The sequence below is a fragment of the Colias croceus genome, chromosome 9 (assembly GCF_905220415.1).
Source record: "Colias croceus chromosome 9, ilColCroc2.1".
Lineage (NCBI taxonomy): Eukaryota > Metazoa > Arthropoda > Insecta > Lepidoptera > Pieridae > Colias > Colias croceus.
In genome coordinates, this window is record NC_059545.1 from 5,918,211 (window position 1) to 5,934,113 (window position 15,903).

General features: G+C 31.6%; 2 protein-coding genes across 2 annotated transcripts; both read right to left on the minus strand.

Moving 5' to 3' along the window:
- Positions 1-320: 320 nt before the first annotated feature.
- LOC123694295 (equilibrative nucleoside transporter 4) lies at positions 321-9,563 on the minus strand. The gene is made up of 10 exons (XM_045639689.1): positions 9,072-9,563; positions 6,605-6,759; positions 5,541-5,744; positions 4,886-5,124; positions 4,420-4,492; positions 3,913-4,119; positions 3,363-3,550; positions 2,200-2,328; positions 961-1,072; positions 321-721 (listed from the first exon to the last, which is right to left on the minus strand). The coding sequence occupies exons 1-10, from the start codon at positions 9,236-9,238 to the stop codon at positions 531-533; spliced, it is 1,665 nt and encodes a 554-aa protein (XP_045495645.1). The 5' UTR covers positions 9,239-9,563; the 3' UTR covers positions 321-530.
- A 242-nt stretch (positions 9,564-9,805) lies between these two features.
- On the minus strand, positions 9,806-15,356 carry LOC123694296 (farnesoate epoxidase-like). The gene is made up of 9 exons (XM_045639690.1): positions 15,115-15,356; positions 14,776-15,027; positions 14,198-14,423; positions 13,556-13,736; positions 12,782-12,876; positions 11,795-11,986; positions 11,338-11,455; positions 10,693-10,831; positions 9,806-10,401 (listed from the first exon to the last, which is right to left on the minus strand). The coding sequence occupies exons 1-9, from the start codon at positions 15,191-15,193 to the stop codon at positions 10,199-10,201; spliced, it is 1,485 nt and encodes a 494-aa protein (XP_045495646.1). The 5' UTR covers positions 15,194-15,356; the 3' UTR covers positions 9,806-10,198.
- Positions 15,357-15,903: the final 547 nt, after the last annotated feature.

A 15,903-nucleotide genomic window follows, 5' to 3' on the forward strand; every position in this document is an offset into this window, starting at 1 on the left:
CTAACTAACGTTAGTCGTAGCCCGTATAACTAAAATATAGTTTAAAATGAAAGTTTTCGTGAGCAGTTAGTAATCGGTGTGGATATGTATTTAACTTTTCGTTCAATACAATTTTATACAAAATAATTACAAACGTAGGTATTTTCTGAGTTCATTTGCAGATAAATATTAAAATATACGTTATAATGTAACCACAGAATTATAAAAATATACCTACTACCTGTACTTACTTAGGTACTTACTTAAAATTTAACTTCTCATCAACTGATAATATAAATTCTATTAAGTACCTGCCTACTATTCAATAACTGTGTTTAAAAAATAAAGAGATCTGAATCCTAATACATTAAAAATATATTAACTATGTAGGTAGTTTATAAATTATGAAATAATGGAGTACCAAAAATATTTAGTAAGTAGGTACTTACAATAATGTGCGACTGCGAGTGATAGGTAGATAGATATATATTGACTAGGACCTAGGTTCTTCAATGAATAGTTGGGTACCTACATATTTAAATAAACATTATTTAATGTGGAGACGTGATAACGTAGCTTAAATTAGAAGCCGTAGTTATAGCAGGTGGTAGTGTGGGTAATAATGGTGTGGGGTAAATCCGACACGGAGATCCTGTGGGAGGACCCAGCATATTAAGAAGTAAATAAGATACCAATGTCCCTGATAGTAGGCCCCCGTTGTATGATAACGTCATCATATTACCTGAAACGAAATATATGAAGTAGACAGGATATATAAAGGTACATAATATAATTAAGTATTATCTTTCCATTTTCGAGAAAGTTGGAAGGTAATTCAATGAATATGTACTAGATGAAATGTTAATGGTTGGGAAATTTTTTAATTTGGGTTTAATTCTAATTACTTAATAATAAATTTAACAGTATTTGAGAAAGTATAATTTATAGTAGGTATTATAATATTATTTGTGGTATATTTACCCGCAATTTCGCGGTGTTCCCTTCCAACACGAGATGGCGCAATAATCATTGGTACAGATCCAAACAGACCGTTTGTGAAACCCAAAACCACGGAGAACATAATCGGATATATCTGAAAAAAAAAAGCAAGTAAAAATACTTATGAAATACTTATAAAGTATAAATATATTATGTAAAATATGTAATGTATGAGTATTACCTTAAACTAGAGATAAGTTTAATTTATATATAAGATAGCATGTAACTCATTTTAAGTGAACTTTTGTTTTTATGAGTAATAAAGTCTTTAAACCTAAAATCATGAAAGGCACGATACGATAAGATTAGATAGAAGGAACATCTACTTAAATGTGATTTTGATCTATTTAACTATTCTCAAATAATAAGTTATAAAATATGGAAAGAAAACTGAAATAAAGGAAAAATATGTCGCCGTGATCTAGTTGAATCTGCTATTTGGTTGAATGACTAGCGCCTTCATTGAATGACGACATTTAATTGGATGACCAAAGGGTAACTCGTCAAATATATTCGGAACATGGGCGTAGCCACGGTGGGGCAGGGTGGGGCACTTGCCCCACTCTAGCTTTAACCTGGAAGGTAGGTAGATACCTAACCAAATCTAAAAATTGAAGTAAGTACCTACTAACTCTTTTGACTGACTAACACCTAACAAGTGTCATACGCCCAGCGACCAAACGGCTGAAGATTTTTGGATCTATTTCGTGGTGTGGTAGGTGAACTATTGTTCAAAAATTACACTAAGGTGTTTTGAATAAGAATAATTCGAATAACGAATTACACACGAAAAAAGAAAATAGCTGAGGTTTCTATGTTACATGAACTGTAAGAAAAATGAGTATAGTACCCCCATTAGTTACCCCACTAACCTACCTTCGCAAATGCCTTCGCGAATGCCTTCGCGAATACCATCGCAAATGCCTTCGCGAATGCCTTCGCGAATGCCTTCGCAAATGCCGGCGGTACGGCCGCCGGCATTTGTAGACCTGGATATAACTTTGGGTACATACTTGGTACATACAGTTGCTAGTTACATATTATTTTTTATTGTTGCCCCACCTTGAGCCCATGGCCATGGCTAGCTACGCCCATGATTCGGAACAATACATTTGTCAAAACAACTATGTAGGTATCGTGGTATATGTCGCAGGGAACAATTAATACCTATGACATATCTACCTAATTTAATAGCGTGTGACTATAAAATATGCTACTTACATCGCCAACAATGTGAGGGGACTGTCGAGGCGCCGCACACAGAAGCAGCAGTGGAACCAGTAGAAGCCGGAGACCACTGGCCATCAATAGCTGACTTCTACTCCATTCGTAAGGCCAAGCTGCAGCTATCTATTGAACAATTTTCTGTTATCTTATGGGTTTTTAAATTTACCTTATCCAAAAGAGGAAAATTAGCCAAAAATAAAGTATATAATTTTTGGCGTCTTTGGATAATGTTATTGCCTCTATAAATCTTTTTAACTATGCGCATTTTGAATATTTGGATATAATTTATAGTTCATTAATTTTGAAACGAACAAATCCTCTAAAGAAGTCAAGTACGTTTTTATGTTGGCTATGTATTTTTTGTGTAAATTCAGTATGCAAAATTCAGTATCAAAAATATACCTATTTATCCAAAACGATTTCGTTAATTGAAAGTTTTGATTTGAATAATTAGAGTTTTTAGTTTATAAGATTTTTAGATATTAGATAGCTACCTATTTTAGATAATATTTTTAAGGACACGTAGAGTATCATAATATTATATCACCTAAGTATGTTGTTTTTAGCGTTCCCAACGCAACAAAAGATAAGATTGTCATTTCCAGAAAAGATCGTGACCTCTCGGAAAACAATATTGTACGAGCTACTAATTTTAAAGTGATACAAAAGTATTAAATGCATAATTTAATGAGATGATTATCTTTTAATGTAACCAATTAGTTTTTATTCCATTTTGGTAAAAATAATTTTGTTGAAGATTTGATAAGAGTTAAATTGTAGTCGAACATGATGAGATATAATTTCTAATTAATTAACATTTTTTTTTAATAATTTGCAAAATTTTAAGTAATTTTACTGCGTTGGTAGGTATAGTATCGTTGACCAACGTATCAAAAATATAGATATCATCATAATAAAAAAAAAATGTGTGGCACTCGGGGACTGCCGCGGTAAAGCTATTGCATAGCATGCCTTCAAGGCACACCTCCGTGCCCGTCGGAGTGGGGAGCGTGAGGTTTTTCGTTACGCAATTTCTGGATTCGGTCCCCGCGCTCAAGGCCCGCGATAGAAGCTATTCAATAGCTTAATAATAATATTTCTTAGTCACCAAAAATAAACTTGTTAATTTAGGCAAATTTGTGAATTCATATACTTACTTTTCCTATTAGATCGAAGAAGTTAAAGGCTGACATAAGGACAATAGCCATCCAAGAGCCAAGTCGGCAAGACGGTACTTCTGAAGATATACCAGGGTACAAGCTCAGGGTGGTAAAGTATACCAGGCCAATAGAGACCATGTACGGGTATATAGCGCGAGCCACCGCCCATCTCGCTTGTACACTGCCTGAAAAAAATGTAGAAAAAGCATAACTATACAATATACATACCTCGTATTATTTTAACCGTGGTTATACCGTGGGTATTGTTTTTAAAACTACGGAACCTAGATCACAGTTTAAATGTTATATCATAGGTACAATATAAAAGTTAGGTAGGTATTATGATAAAATTGTACACCCCAAGTGGGAGAAGTTCATAAAGAGTGGTATACGAATTAGAGTAGCGTATTTATCAAAAATAGAGTAGAGGCATATATAAGTTCAAAAACATATAGCTGCTTCATAATAAAATACAATAATATGCCAATTAAAACTAGCCAATCGATTTTTAATTTAATATCCAAATCTAATCTAACTAGGTACCTACGTTTAAAAGTCCTCCATGAAGTGGGTCTATCAGGAGACTCGAAGACTACATCCTCAACTTTATACGAAGGTCTTGGTGTCTGCAGAGTTGCTGAGGGGGAAACAGACCTTTCCGAAACACTGGGCGGTGGAGAGGCCAGCGGTGCGGCCGCACTCGTGGTTGGTGAATATACGGGGTTGGCGAAACTGAAGGTTGTGTCCGGTTCTCCTATATAATGAAGAAAAGGTATTAGTAGACGAACCAAAGATAACTAAATAGTTATCACTGTTATAGATTATAGTTATTAGTAGTAGAACTTTTAAATAATCCATAATCATCAGAGATTATTAACTCCGTACCTACTGATAAATGTTTGCTGGACTGGATACATTTTTATTGTAAATTAAAGTTAAACTAGCTATATGGATGAAATATGAACAATTAAGGCAATGATTTAATTATCGTTGTAAGTTGTACGAATAATCGTGGCATGATAATAGGAAAGAAAATCTAATAGGTATTTATTACCTCCTGCGTTAGATGGTGCAGGACTTTGAAGTTTAAGGACGCCGTAGGTGGCTTCACCGGCTTCACTTTCCATCTGTACGGGAAAATTAATTTAAGAATAAGTATACCTATAATTCGTTTTTTTATCTATAAATAAATTCAAGTCTGCTCAATCACTAGTTAGTTAGTTAGTTACGAATATTTTATAAATAATTATTATTTATTAACTAAGTACCTACGTACGATTTGATAACGGTTCAAAATATAGCTTGCATCAAAAAATGACATGTAATTTAACTTTTTCAAACAGTTTGTAATCAGTTCAATAATAAGAAATAACATGTGAGTAAAATTTCAAAATTACCTCATGGCAATACCCTCACGTCAATGTATATTGTCGTAATGTTGTGACGAATAACGATTTTTAAAGAAGTTTCGCTTCTGATGCATGTGCTCTATTTTTTCGAATATTAGCGTTTCAACTTACCAATGTAGCATCTTCTGTTGGGTTCAAATGCAACTGTATGCGTCGCCGATGTCGAGATTCCACAGTGAGTCTCAAATAATACAATACCAGGGGATGACGCATCATCAAATGGTGAAGCATCGAATGCCCCAGGAGTATCAAGATGGAAAACACGAAGAACATAAACGTACTTCTCTGCGGTTCACTAAATTCAAACTTCGTCATGATCCTGTCCAGCGATACCCAGAATCCAGCTGCGCCTGTGAATTTTTATACGCGACGTCGTGTAAATTGTATTTAATTTTTAAATGCACATAATCATTTTATATCTAAACTTAATTTACGCCGACAAACATATTCATCAAATTCCAGTTTTTAAATCAAAACTTGACGCCTTTTGTTTGTGATTATTGAATACGTATTATCGTATTTAGTCTATTTTTTTTATCCTAATGACTAAAATGTATTTAAAAAAACGACGTGTGGCACACGGGGACTTCCGTGGTAAAGCTATTGCATGCTGTGCCTTCAAGCCACACTTCCGCCCGTCGGAGTGGGGAGCGTGAGGATTTTTTGTTACGAAATTTCTCGATTCGGTCCCCGTACTCAAGGCCCGCGATAGAAGCTATGCAATAGCTTAAAAAGATCTAGAAAATATTCAAATAAGAATACGTACTTTCTCCAGCCATAACAGCCTGTGTGTAACGAGGTGGAAGACAACCAGTGAAGCCATAATACGAGGCTTGCTGAACTGTGCACCCAAAGGCAACCACACCTATAGCCACTAGGTTGATTGTATAGGACACGTCGTTTGGAAAACCATCCCAACCAATATTGCAAACAGCTACAAATATCATTGTAGCCAGAGACAATAATATACCTGTAAGGAACATGTTTTGTTGTCATTTGTTATAATAATTATTAGCTCAATCGCAAAACAGGAAGTTTACCTAAATTTACCTTTACAATATTATTAAATTGTTAGGTACTTATTTTTCAAATACCTTGTAAAAGTTATTTATGGTTAAGGTTTTAACATAATAATATAGTCCTTAATTTACGAATTACTTGTAATTAAGAAATCATTTAATGAAGGCCTAAAATGATAAGTTTCAACTTTTTTTTTTTAATTTTAATTAATATCTATACAAAAGCAAGGTCAAACCCGATGGGAAGAAAACAATTTTCCAAGAATCATTAAAGATAAAAGAGTTCATCGACTATTGATAAAAATAATGAATTAAAAATTCTAAAACCAATCGTAAATAGTATGTGAAAGCGATAACTAAGTACTTACACGTTCTTAATTATTACTGCGTAAAAAGTAAGATGATACATAATATTCTCTCTTTATCTATTCATTTTGTCAATGAAGGTACATGACCTAACACGAGACAAGTTTCATTCTGTGCGTGTTTAACGAATGGATAGAGCAATGTTATACGAATGGATTGATAGCTAATTAATTTTGTATCTATTAATCAGCTGTCCTTCCTTCCTTTTGGTCCATCCTATTTATCGTATCTACTTAGTATTAAAAGTATATATTTGTTTAAAAATAAACGGTTGCACGTTGTCTCATTTATTTATCGAATGTATACTTAAGTGCTTGATAAAATACTGTTTTTTTAGGGAAAGGTGTTCTTGAAATCCTTTGCCTACTTAAGCCTTCAAGTAAGTAAGTTCTGTAACTTCCGTAAAAAAATACCAAATATAAAAAAATAATAATTGATAAGTTACCAAATGTTATTCTAGTGTTGTATGTAAACAAGTCGAGCATGAGATTGTTGATGACAACAGCGATACAGGCGGACGCGATGTACACGGTCGACATGTCGAACATTATCGTTGAATTGGGGTAGTGATGTTGGAAATAGTCCACTGCCATAATGAAACTGAAAAAAAACAAATTCAATCATTAAAATTATCTTCTCAAAGTCTCAATCTTCTGATCTTAACAATTACTTACTATTTTTTCTATAAAGTTAGCATTACTCATTATAATTAAATACATAACACTATAAATATTTAAAATTCCTTTAAATTTGCTTAATACAATTTTGCTATTACTTTTTATGAGGCGTGTTCATATGAATATAGAATATAGGTATATACCTATTTAATTTAAAACGTCGAATTAGTTGTAATGTATTTTTAGATTAATTAAAATAGTAGTTCTTTGGTATTTACGTACATAATATCAATTATTATGTTTGTACCTTGAAAGCAACTTGTTGTTGTTCTAAAGACTGTAGGTAAGTGCTTAGTTGCACATAGCTCAATGTCTGGATTATCTGTTAAATTCTTTAAAATAATCTAAATAACTAAATATTCATGTAATATTCTCATTATATCACTTTCTTTCAGTTTTTATTTATTTACATAACGAATTATGCAGCTTTTTAAAAACAACGCATTATAATTTTGTAGATCTAATAAAATAATGATTTCGCTAAGAGCAACAGCAATAAATACATAAACAACAGGAATAAATACATAAATTCCAATAAAGAGAGAAATATTGTGTAATGTAAATGTCGTGGCCATATCGTAGATTTGCTCATTTCATGAAATGATCGATCATTTCGTGAAATGGTCGCATTTCATGAAATGTTTGAATGTCTATTAGCCATATCATGATGTGGTTTGGGCAGATCAATGATAAGAGATCGTTTCTCGATATGGCCAACTAAACGCGCGGTTTTTTCATGAAATGATCAAAATTATTTGATAGTATAGTTACCTAGGTACATTAATTATTGTTAGAGGCGCTGCAAGCGCTGTGTTTATGTGATAAAATGGCTATGTGATAGAATTTGTGTGAAAATCCGCCACTGTGGTAAATATTTTATAAAAGTTTCTGATTATAAAATATGTAAAATTGTTTTCTGGATACATCATTATATTTTGAGTTGAATGTGAATAAGGGGCGTTTGAAAGCCACGACATTGCTTGATCTTGATGAGCGAGTGTAGAGCGCTATCACAATGCGCTTCGTGTTGAAGCGTGCAATTAAACATTTCCATCAAATATTCAATAATTCTAATTCAATTAAAATCAATTGCTTTATTGCGACGCTAAATTAAAACAGTATTAAATATAGGGATCAGTGAATAAGTCCTTGTTAAATATCTGAGTTAACCTCAATCCTCATTATTTGCTTTGTTTTTGAGTAAAGTATTGCGTTCGAATATCCATTTATGAGCACGCGATATATTTATTTATGGAAAATCTAACTATAGCCCAGATAAATATTACTTTTTCGTGGTGTTTGAATGAGACTAGTACTAAATATAGTAATAACATTGTATCCATGCGTGCTGTAAAAAGCCGCGTTTTACTACATCATGTCTAGGTAATAGGTATAATAATCTATAATTTTAACAGCTTTCTTGGTGACTGCGCTCTTTAGCAGCTGTCATTGTAATAAATCAGTCTTCTAATAAATATCTAATTAAATTCTTACCTACTAGGTATCTAATATATAAAAATCAATGCCACTTTTCGTTGTAATTCCATAACTCGAGAACGGCTGAACCGATTTCGATAATTCTTTTTTTATTATATTCCTTGAAGTACGAGGATGGTTCTTATGTAGAGAAAACGTTAATATGTACCACGGGCGAAGCCGGGGCGGACCGCTAGTATAATATAATTTTATGTACAATTTATATGCTCAATAAACAAATGTTTAATATCGTTTTTATTTCGTCACAAAATTATGTATCTACCCAGAAATTTATTCATAGAAGAGCTGAAAAAAAACTACAACTTTCCATTTCAAATATGTTGTTGTCAATAAAATATTTATTTAGTTATTTTTCAGCATAATAAATTTGAACTTGAATAAGTAACAATAGTGTGTACGTTTCTATCTGTTATCGCATCCGCTCTCCGTTTATCAACAATCATAATATTATCGGTGTTTTATGCTTTCCAGAGATAAATTTTGAAACAAAAACATTTTTGCATCAAGCGGTTTCGGATTTTTTCTTTCGGAACTTATTCACTTTCGGTAATGACTATATTGAGGCACTGATAACATAATTACTATACTATAACTAAAGTATTTCATTACACGAAAAAAGAGAGTGAAATTTGCATTTTTTTATGTGCTTTCCTAATTTCTAAATAGGTAGGTAGGTTTTATAAAATTCTAATCATTATAATATCTTAAACATTTTTTTATACATACTATATATCTTACCTATTAAAGGGGAGCAAGAACGCAGCGCCAGACACGAACAAAGTAAGATATACGGAGTTGTATTTATCCGGTGGTGGGGGACTGGGTTCGGGGATGCTCCCCAAAGGTTCTCCTCGTGCACCACGCATAGCTTCAATGCGGGCGTACCCGCGGCCTAATTCATTCATTTTATACTAGACACATTAAGAGACAATCCATCTTTTTCGTTTATTATCGTTCACTCAGTTATCAATGGAAATTAATACATAATTCAATTCACAAATTAACATAATAATTGACAGGCAGAATTGATGCCGATTAATGCTTCTATTGTTTTACTTATTTGCATTTCGTGTTAAGGGTTTTTATCCAAGAGACTGGACTTGAAAGATGATCAATTTTATTGATTGTTTGGTGGTCAAGTTTCGTAGCTATCCCTTTATGTACGATGGTGGCACCTTATAGAGATTTTAAAACTGGTATTGAAAAATTGGTATTGTTTTTCACTTTATTTATATCAACACGACCGCGGCCGGTACTAATTGACAGCTACGGTAAGTTACCTAAGAGTTGCTGGCGCATGCGTCATGTCGATCGATTTTAGTGAACTCTACAAATCTCTATGAAAGTCCTTTACGATGTACATATTAGCGAGGGGGAAATAATTTCGTTTTGAATTGTAAGCGCGAATAGCATTATACCTAATAAAGGAATTACAAAAAAGGGGAAAAAGGAAACATTGAACTCATGGTGAATATCAGATTTATTCTTCAATTGGAATACAATTTTGGTGTCGACGTTTTCATCAATTCATTAATTAAAAACACATCGATTGCACATTTAAGTAACCTGTTATCAGCTATTGTCACAATTAACTTGGGTATATTGCATTAGTTAATATAAACATTAAAAATAAATTTGAATAATATAAAAGGTCGACAAATTAACATGTTAATCGCAAAGCTAAAAGCTTTAAGATTACTTAAATACTATTCCTACTGCTTCAGTAAATATGCTTGATATAGGTTCGTCATAATATTTTATATAGACATTCCAGATTCTCATTTATATTTTCATTCTAAAATAACTAAGTACTTACAATAAATATAATAATACTGAAAGATTATGGTAATTTCATCAAGTTCATGTTAAAGCTTCATTTTCGAAAATAGACGCCTCGGTTCAAAGATGATTCTAAATTCTTTAGCTGATAAAGTGACACCATCTACCGGCTCTGTCGTAGGAAAAGGATCTCCTTTGGGTATCTTCAGGTTAAACCTTTGTAAGAGATGAGTTAGAAACATAAAAAGCTCGGATCTAGCTAACCCTTCACCAATACAGCGCCTTTTACCTGTTGAATACGAATAGGACAGTCGGTTAGAAGAGAGGAAGGATTTAATTTATGAATTTTTATTATGTAACCAGTCAATAATAATAAAGTAATAAAATAAATATCAGTAACCAAACAATTTTATTTCCAGTTTTTAATGGTGTCTGAGTTGTTTTGGGAAAAATAGAAAATGTAAATGATATGCATTATGATATGCATGATATGCAATGATATGCATTTGTTGTTTTATTATTAATATGGATTGAAACATTTGTAACAAATAATAATGAATGTAAATATATTTAGATTTACCTGTGCCAAACGGCATTAGCATTTCGCTTTGTATTAAATTACCCTCTTTGGTAATGAAACGCTCTGGCTTAAATTCATGTGGGTTTTTCCAATGAGCTCCGTTATGAAGATCGTGTATTGCCAGCAACAAAAATGTTCCCTTGTAAAATGAATAAATATTAAATCATAATGTTATTTATTAAGTAAGCAAAAGTTCAACAAACATTTGTGATAACAGTTCATTAAAACAATGATGTTATGAACGCTTCTGTTTTTTGTTATTCGATATGATTACAACTTACGCATGAACGTAAATTATTTCTAACAACAACTCGTATACTTATTTGAGTGCGAGATAAATATTAAATACTTTTTATAACATAACATCGATGTACATAAAGCGGTTGTTTGACTTCGTGTAGATTAGACAAATTCAATATTTTGTATCCAAAAGAAATTACATATTTCACAAAGTATGTTCTAAGCTATATTTTCATAAATAAGAAAAAAAAATCGCTGGTCTCCTGAAATTTGTGAACAGTGTGTTATATTGTACGAGAAGCGACAGTTTTTTTTATAATTATTATAACTTGAATATTATAGTTAAATCTGTATACAATTTTAAATTTAAATTTCTTTTGAGATAACTAATAAAGTGGTGGGTACCTTAGGTATAACATAATCTCCGAGGCGCGCATCTTCACGGGCCATGTGGGGGATGCCGACTGCTGCTACGCTAGATATTCGTAAAGTCTCCAAAATCACCGCTTCTGTATAAACCATCCTATACAAATACAAATATAATGTCAATACTGTCTTTAAAAACATGAAATTAATTAGCTAATTGAAAGAAGATTTAAAATTTTCTAAGAATAGCTAACCTCCTTAATTATTTATTCTCTTGAATTTAAAATAATTTTAAGTCCTAGTTTTAATACCAGATAATATTTTAATATTAATCTAATATCGATCAATCAAGAATATTTTAAGTAATTTTTAACTAAATAAGAAATGGGATGAATGATGAAATAAGAAATGGTAATGGGAAGCATCGTTGAACATTATTAGTACCTACCTATTACAATGAAAATTAACTTCTTATATAACAGCAGTAACAATATACCTGGATCGATCACTGAGGGCGGGAAAGCGAGACGATTCGATTTCAGTATCGATTTCTGCTTGTAGTCGTTTTTGGATATCCTGGTTTCGTACAAGATGGAGTAACATAAATACAGCCGTATTGCTTACAGTTTCCACACCAGCTTCGAGCAAATCACGACATATCACTTGCAGCTCTTCGTCTGTGACTAATATATTTATATTATTGTTGACTAATCATATATTAATTTGAATTGCACAATTATTGATAGCTTAAACATTTTTTTACGTTGCTATCTGTAATATTAGGTAGGTATACGTAGATTTTGGACAAACTTACAAAATTTCACCGTCTAAATTTTCAGGATAAATTCAAAGTTGAATCATTTCTTAAGTATATTGTACATGTCAATTTTTTTTATATAACGCTACGAAGATATGCCCGTTCAAAATATAATCGTTAGTTATGACAATTATGAGAATTATACGCAACAGCACTAGTTCGCTTCGGTAGGTTAAGTTTCTCACTGTGAGAAACCTAATCAATATATTAAGTGAAATTACTTATGAACAACTAAAAGCTTATTAACTCGATTCAGTTGAAAATATAAATATAAACATTATCATAAATAAACGTAACAAGTGTGTTTGTAAACATGTTCTATATATTACTTCCTATTATCGTAATTTATATTTATTTTCCCTTAGTGGGGTAATCAGATAATTATACATGTAATTAGTGATAGAGGCCATGAACACGAAGCGATATATCATTGTTAAGTTCCTACTTTACTATTATTGGCTGCAAATGTATTTTAAATTTTTCATATGTGTATACAATTTTAAAATTCAATTATCTTTTAAGTTTCACAGTATTTTGTGTACCTTTATCCTAAGTTCATAATTTTATCAATAGATAGTAGAGTTATATGTTCCAGAAACGAAGTCAGAAAATACCGCAATATTATAAATTCGTATTAAATAATAATTGAAATACGTACTGTATGATTCTTCCTTATCTTCCATCATTCCAATAAGAAAAGCATCGATAAGGTCTCTCGGCTTATTGACATCTAACGTTCTCCGATGATCGGTAATTGTGTCCTAAAATATTGGCAACAATGTATTTTATCTTATTGTTAAGCATTACGTCAAGAAACCTTTATAATAATGGTTTGCGAACGTAAATAATTAAAATAAATGTCGTCACATGTGTTATATTCCTTGTTTGTGTGTTTGTTAAACCAAAACAGAATTCGGACGAATTCGTAGAAAATATTTCTAATAGACCGAGGCAAAACAAATTTTTCGATCGTAGAACACTTCTCTAATGCTTCACCTTAACCCGCGCTCCACACTCTCCGCAAAACTATTTTGCCAAACGTTTGCCAATTGTTTATAAAAATCAATACTATAAAAAAATTAGGAATAATTGAAATGAGGAGACACAAATTATACGACAACAGAATTTAATTCTTATCATTAGGAAAATATAAAATGATGCCGGATAGCAAACACGACATTAAATTAAATCATAATAACATGTCCATGACCTATTCAACTACAATTATGATATTTAGAATAACTTCAGATATTTATAATTTTAAAAATATCACGCCTATATTTTAAGAGATAATTGTGTATTTGTAACAATTTTATCCTACTACATAATTAAAAACAAATTTATTGATGTGATAAAGGTACTATTAATATAGGTAGCCAGTTACCTAATAAAGGAATAATGGTTAAAAATAAAATGAAAACATTTAACAATAAGACGTACCTTTACAAATTTGTAAATATTGTTGTGGATTGCTGTTAATTGTGTGTAACCAATTAAGTTTGGGAAAATATGTCTTAGAAAGGGCAAAAAGTTTAAAATTCCACCGCTCATGTCGACGACTTGGAAAGATTGCGTTATAAGATTACACAGGGTTATTAGGCGTGCATCTCTTAAATCATATCTGAAATATAATAAATATTCTTTATACCTAGTATATATTTCCGATTCGTTAGGATTCGAAATTCAACAACAATAGTCTATAGGTACTCTATATTCTTCTATGTAAGAATGCCTATAATTTGTGATGTTTTCTACGTCCATAACTATAGGTACATATATGTATAAAGATAATTGAAGTAAAACTTCTTTATCGGGGTTGGAAGAAAATTTAGTGTAACATTTTTTTCGTTACGCGTGACATTTTTCCTTTACGCGCCATCTTTTTCTTATCCCTACCACGCGTGATTTGACGTATTTGTGTAAAATTGCATATAGTAAATTATTTTTTGAAAAATAAGGTCATAAAGAAGTTTCACTTCTTACGTGTGTACACTTATAGTACACGCACACATTTATTTATTAATAAATATGTTTAACTTTTTATATGAAATCAATAATTAAGAAGAAAATTAGAAAACTAACCTAGTGCCTGCGACAAGCTTCCACAAAATATTAACAATAGCGACGTCAAACATGTGATTAACTACAATCGGTTTCCCCACGTCAGTCATTCGAAGTTCGACGAGTGCTTTGCTTTCCTCGCTTATGTTATTTTCCATAGATCGTGAGCCGTAGCCAAAGTTCTTGAGACATCTTAGTACAGCACGTCTTGTTTTAGTCCAAATGGTACCATCGGAAAACACGATGCCTATAAAATATATGATTGTCAAATACTCGTATTCTTAGCTATTACAATTTTCAAGCAAATTGAATACTATAAAATGTAATTTAAAGGCTCTTAGAAGAATAAGAAACAGTTTTTGAAATGATAGCGCGATAATTTTAGTTTAAACCTAGAAATACACATTTAAAATGCTTCATAGAGCAATGTAGAGCACCTTTTATTCCGCGTATAAAAGGACAATAATATGCAATTATTAGGGTTTTCTTTATAGTTTTAAGGTTTGATGTATAAATTGCTAAGATTTGAAATTTCTTTAAATGTATAAATAGAATAAACTTTAAAATGAGTGTTAATAAATTTTTGCAGTTCTGCTTACCCAGTTTCTTTCCAAATGATCTCATGGTGTAAAAGTATCCATCTGGTCGACCGTCAAAAACATCTCTTGTAGAAACTTCTTTTATATATTTCTTTCCGAAAACAATTACAACATCCACAAAACCAAGCTTCAAGCCAAGTAAACTACCATACCTTTTCGACCAGTTTTTCCAAACACAATGATGATATTTTAACCTTTTTAAATTAAACCACACCGATAAAACGTTACCAACTACTGGGAATATTGGTGGCCCTAGAATAAAAATATGAACTAATCGCGTAAACAATTTTAAAAAATAATTAAAATAAATAATATTAATAATATCAAATCATATCAAACCTGGTGGAAAACTAGACGGTCTTTCCATAGTTTGCTTGATTATGAATGTAAAAGTTAAAAAAAATATTATCAGCCACATTTCAGGTCTTTACAAGTGAGTGACAAAATCCCAACTAATGTTCCCTTTCTTAACCTATAGAGGCGTTTGAGTAACAATATAATGTGAAGACATATATGATATTTAAATACATTCATAATAAGTGACCTTCTAAAAATACGCCAGGAATATAATAATAGAGATCGGGATCGATACATCTATTGTAAAGTTATACAATAGATAACAATATCAGGGTTCACTCTGGAACACGTTGGGTTTCGGCAATACATTCTTACCTACTTACAGTTACATACCTATGTCTCACCATGTAGTTATTATTATGCGGGTCATTTGGTTATCATACTAATGAACAAAAAAATTGAAAATAAAAATATTACTAACTACCTACTAACTACTACTAAACCTGTGATTCATTGCTGGGACATTTAAGAAGATTATGAACATTGCAATTTTATCATAAATAAAGTATTCGCTCAGACCAATAAATTTGCACTTATACGAGATTACGTAGACCGTACATGTTTTGCTAATTCATCCCATAAAAATATTTCTAATTTTATAACCGGAAACTTTGATGAAGTTAATGTTATTTTTTTATTAAGTGCTAATGAAAATTTTAACACTTTGTGACTAGTTTATAAGTAAATAGATGTCCTCTATTCATAAAAAAAATTAGGTTTAAATTATTCATACAAAATATTGCTGTAGATATCTAAATAGCGATGTTTGTT

Bases quoted from the DNA above. Each gene is read 5' to 3' on its own strand.
- LOC123694295 (XM_045639689.1), bottom strand. From the start codon at position 9,238: ATGAATGAATTAGGCCGCGGGTACGCCCGCATTGAAGCTATGCGTGGT. The intron at 5,125-5,540 runs GTACGTATTCTT...AAAAATTCACAG, and splicing joins GGCTGTTATGGCTGGAGAAA to GCGCAGCTGGATTCTGGGTA. The intron at 722-960 runs GTAAATATACCA...ATTTCGTTTCAG, and splicing joins GGAACACCGCGAAATTGCGG to GTAATATGATGACGTTATCA.
- LOC123694296 (XM_045639690.1), bottom strand. From the start codon at position 15,193: ATGTGGCTGATAATATTTTTTTTAACTTTTACATTCATAATCAAGCAA. The intron at 15,028-15,114 runs GTTTGATATGAT...TTTTTATTCTAG, and splicing joins ACCGTCTAGTTTTCCACCAG to GGCCACCAATATTCCCAGTA. The intron at 12,877-13,555 runs GTACGTCTTATT...CCAATATTTTAG, and splicing joins ATATTTACAAATTTGTAAAG to GACACAATTACCGATCATCG.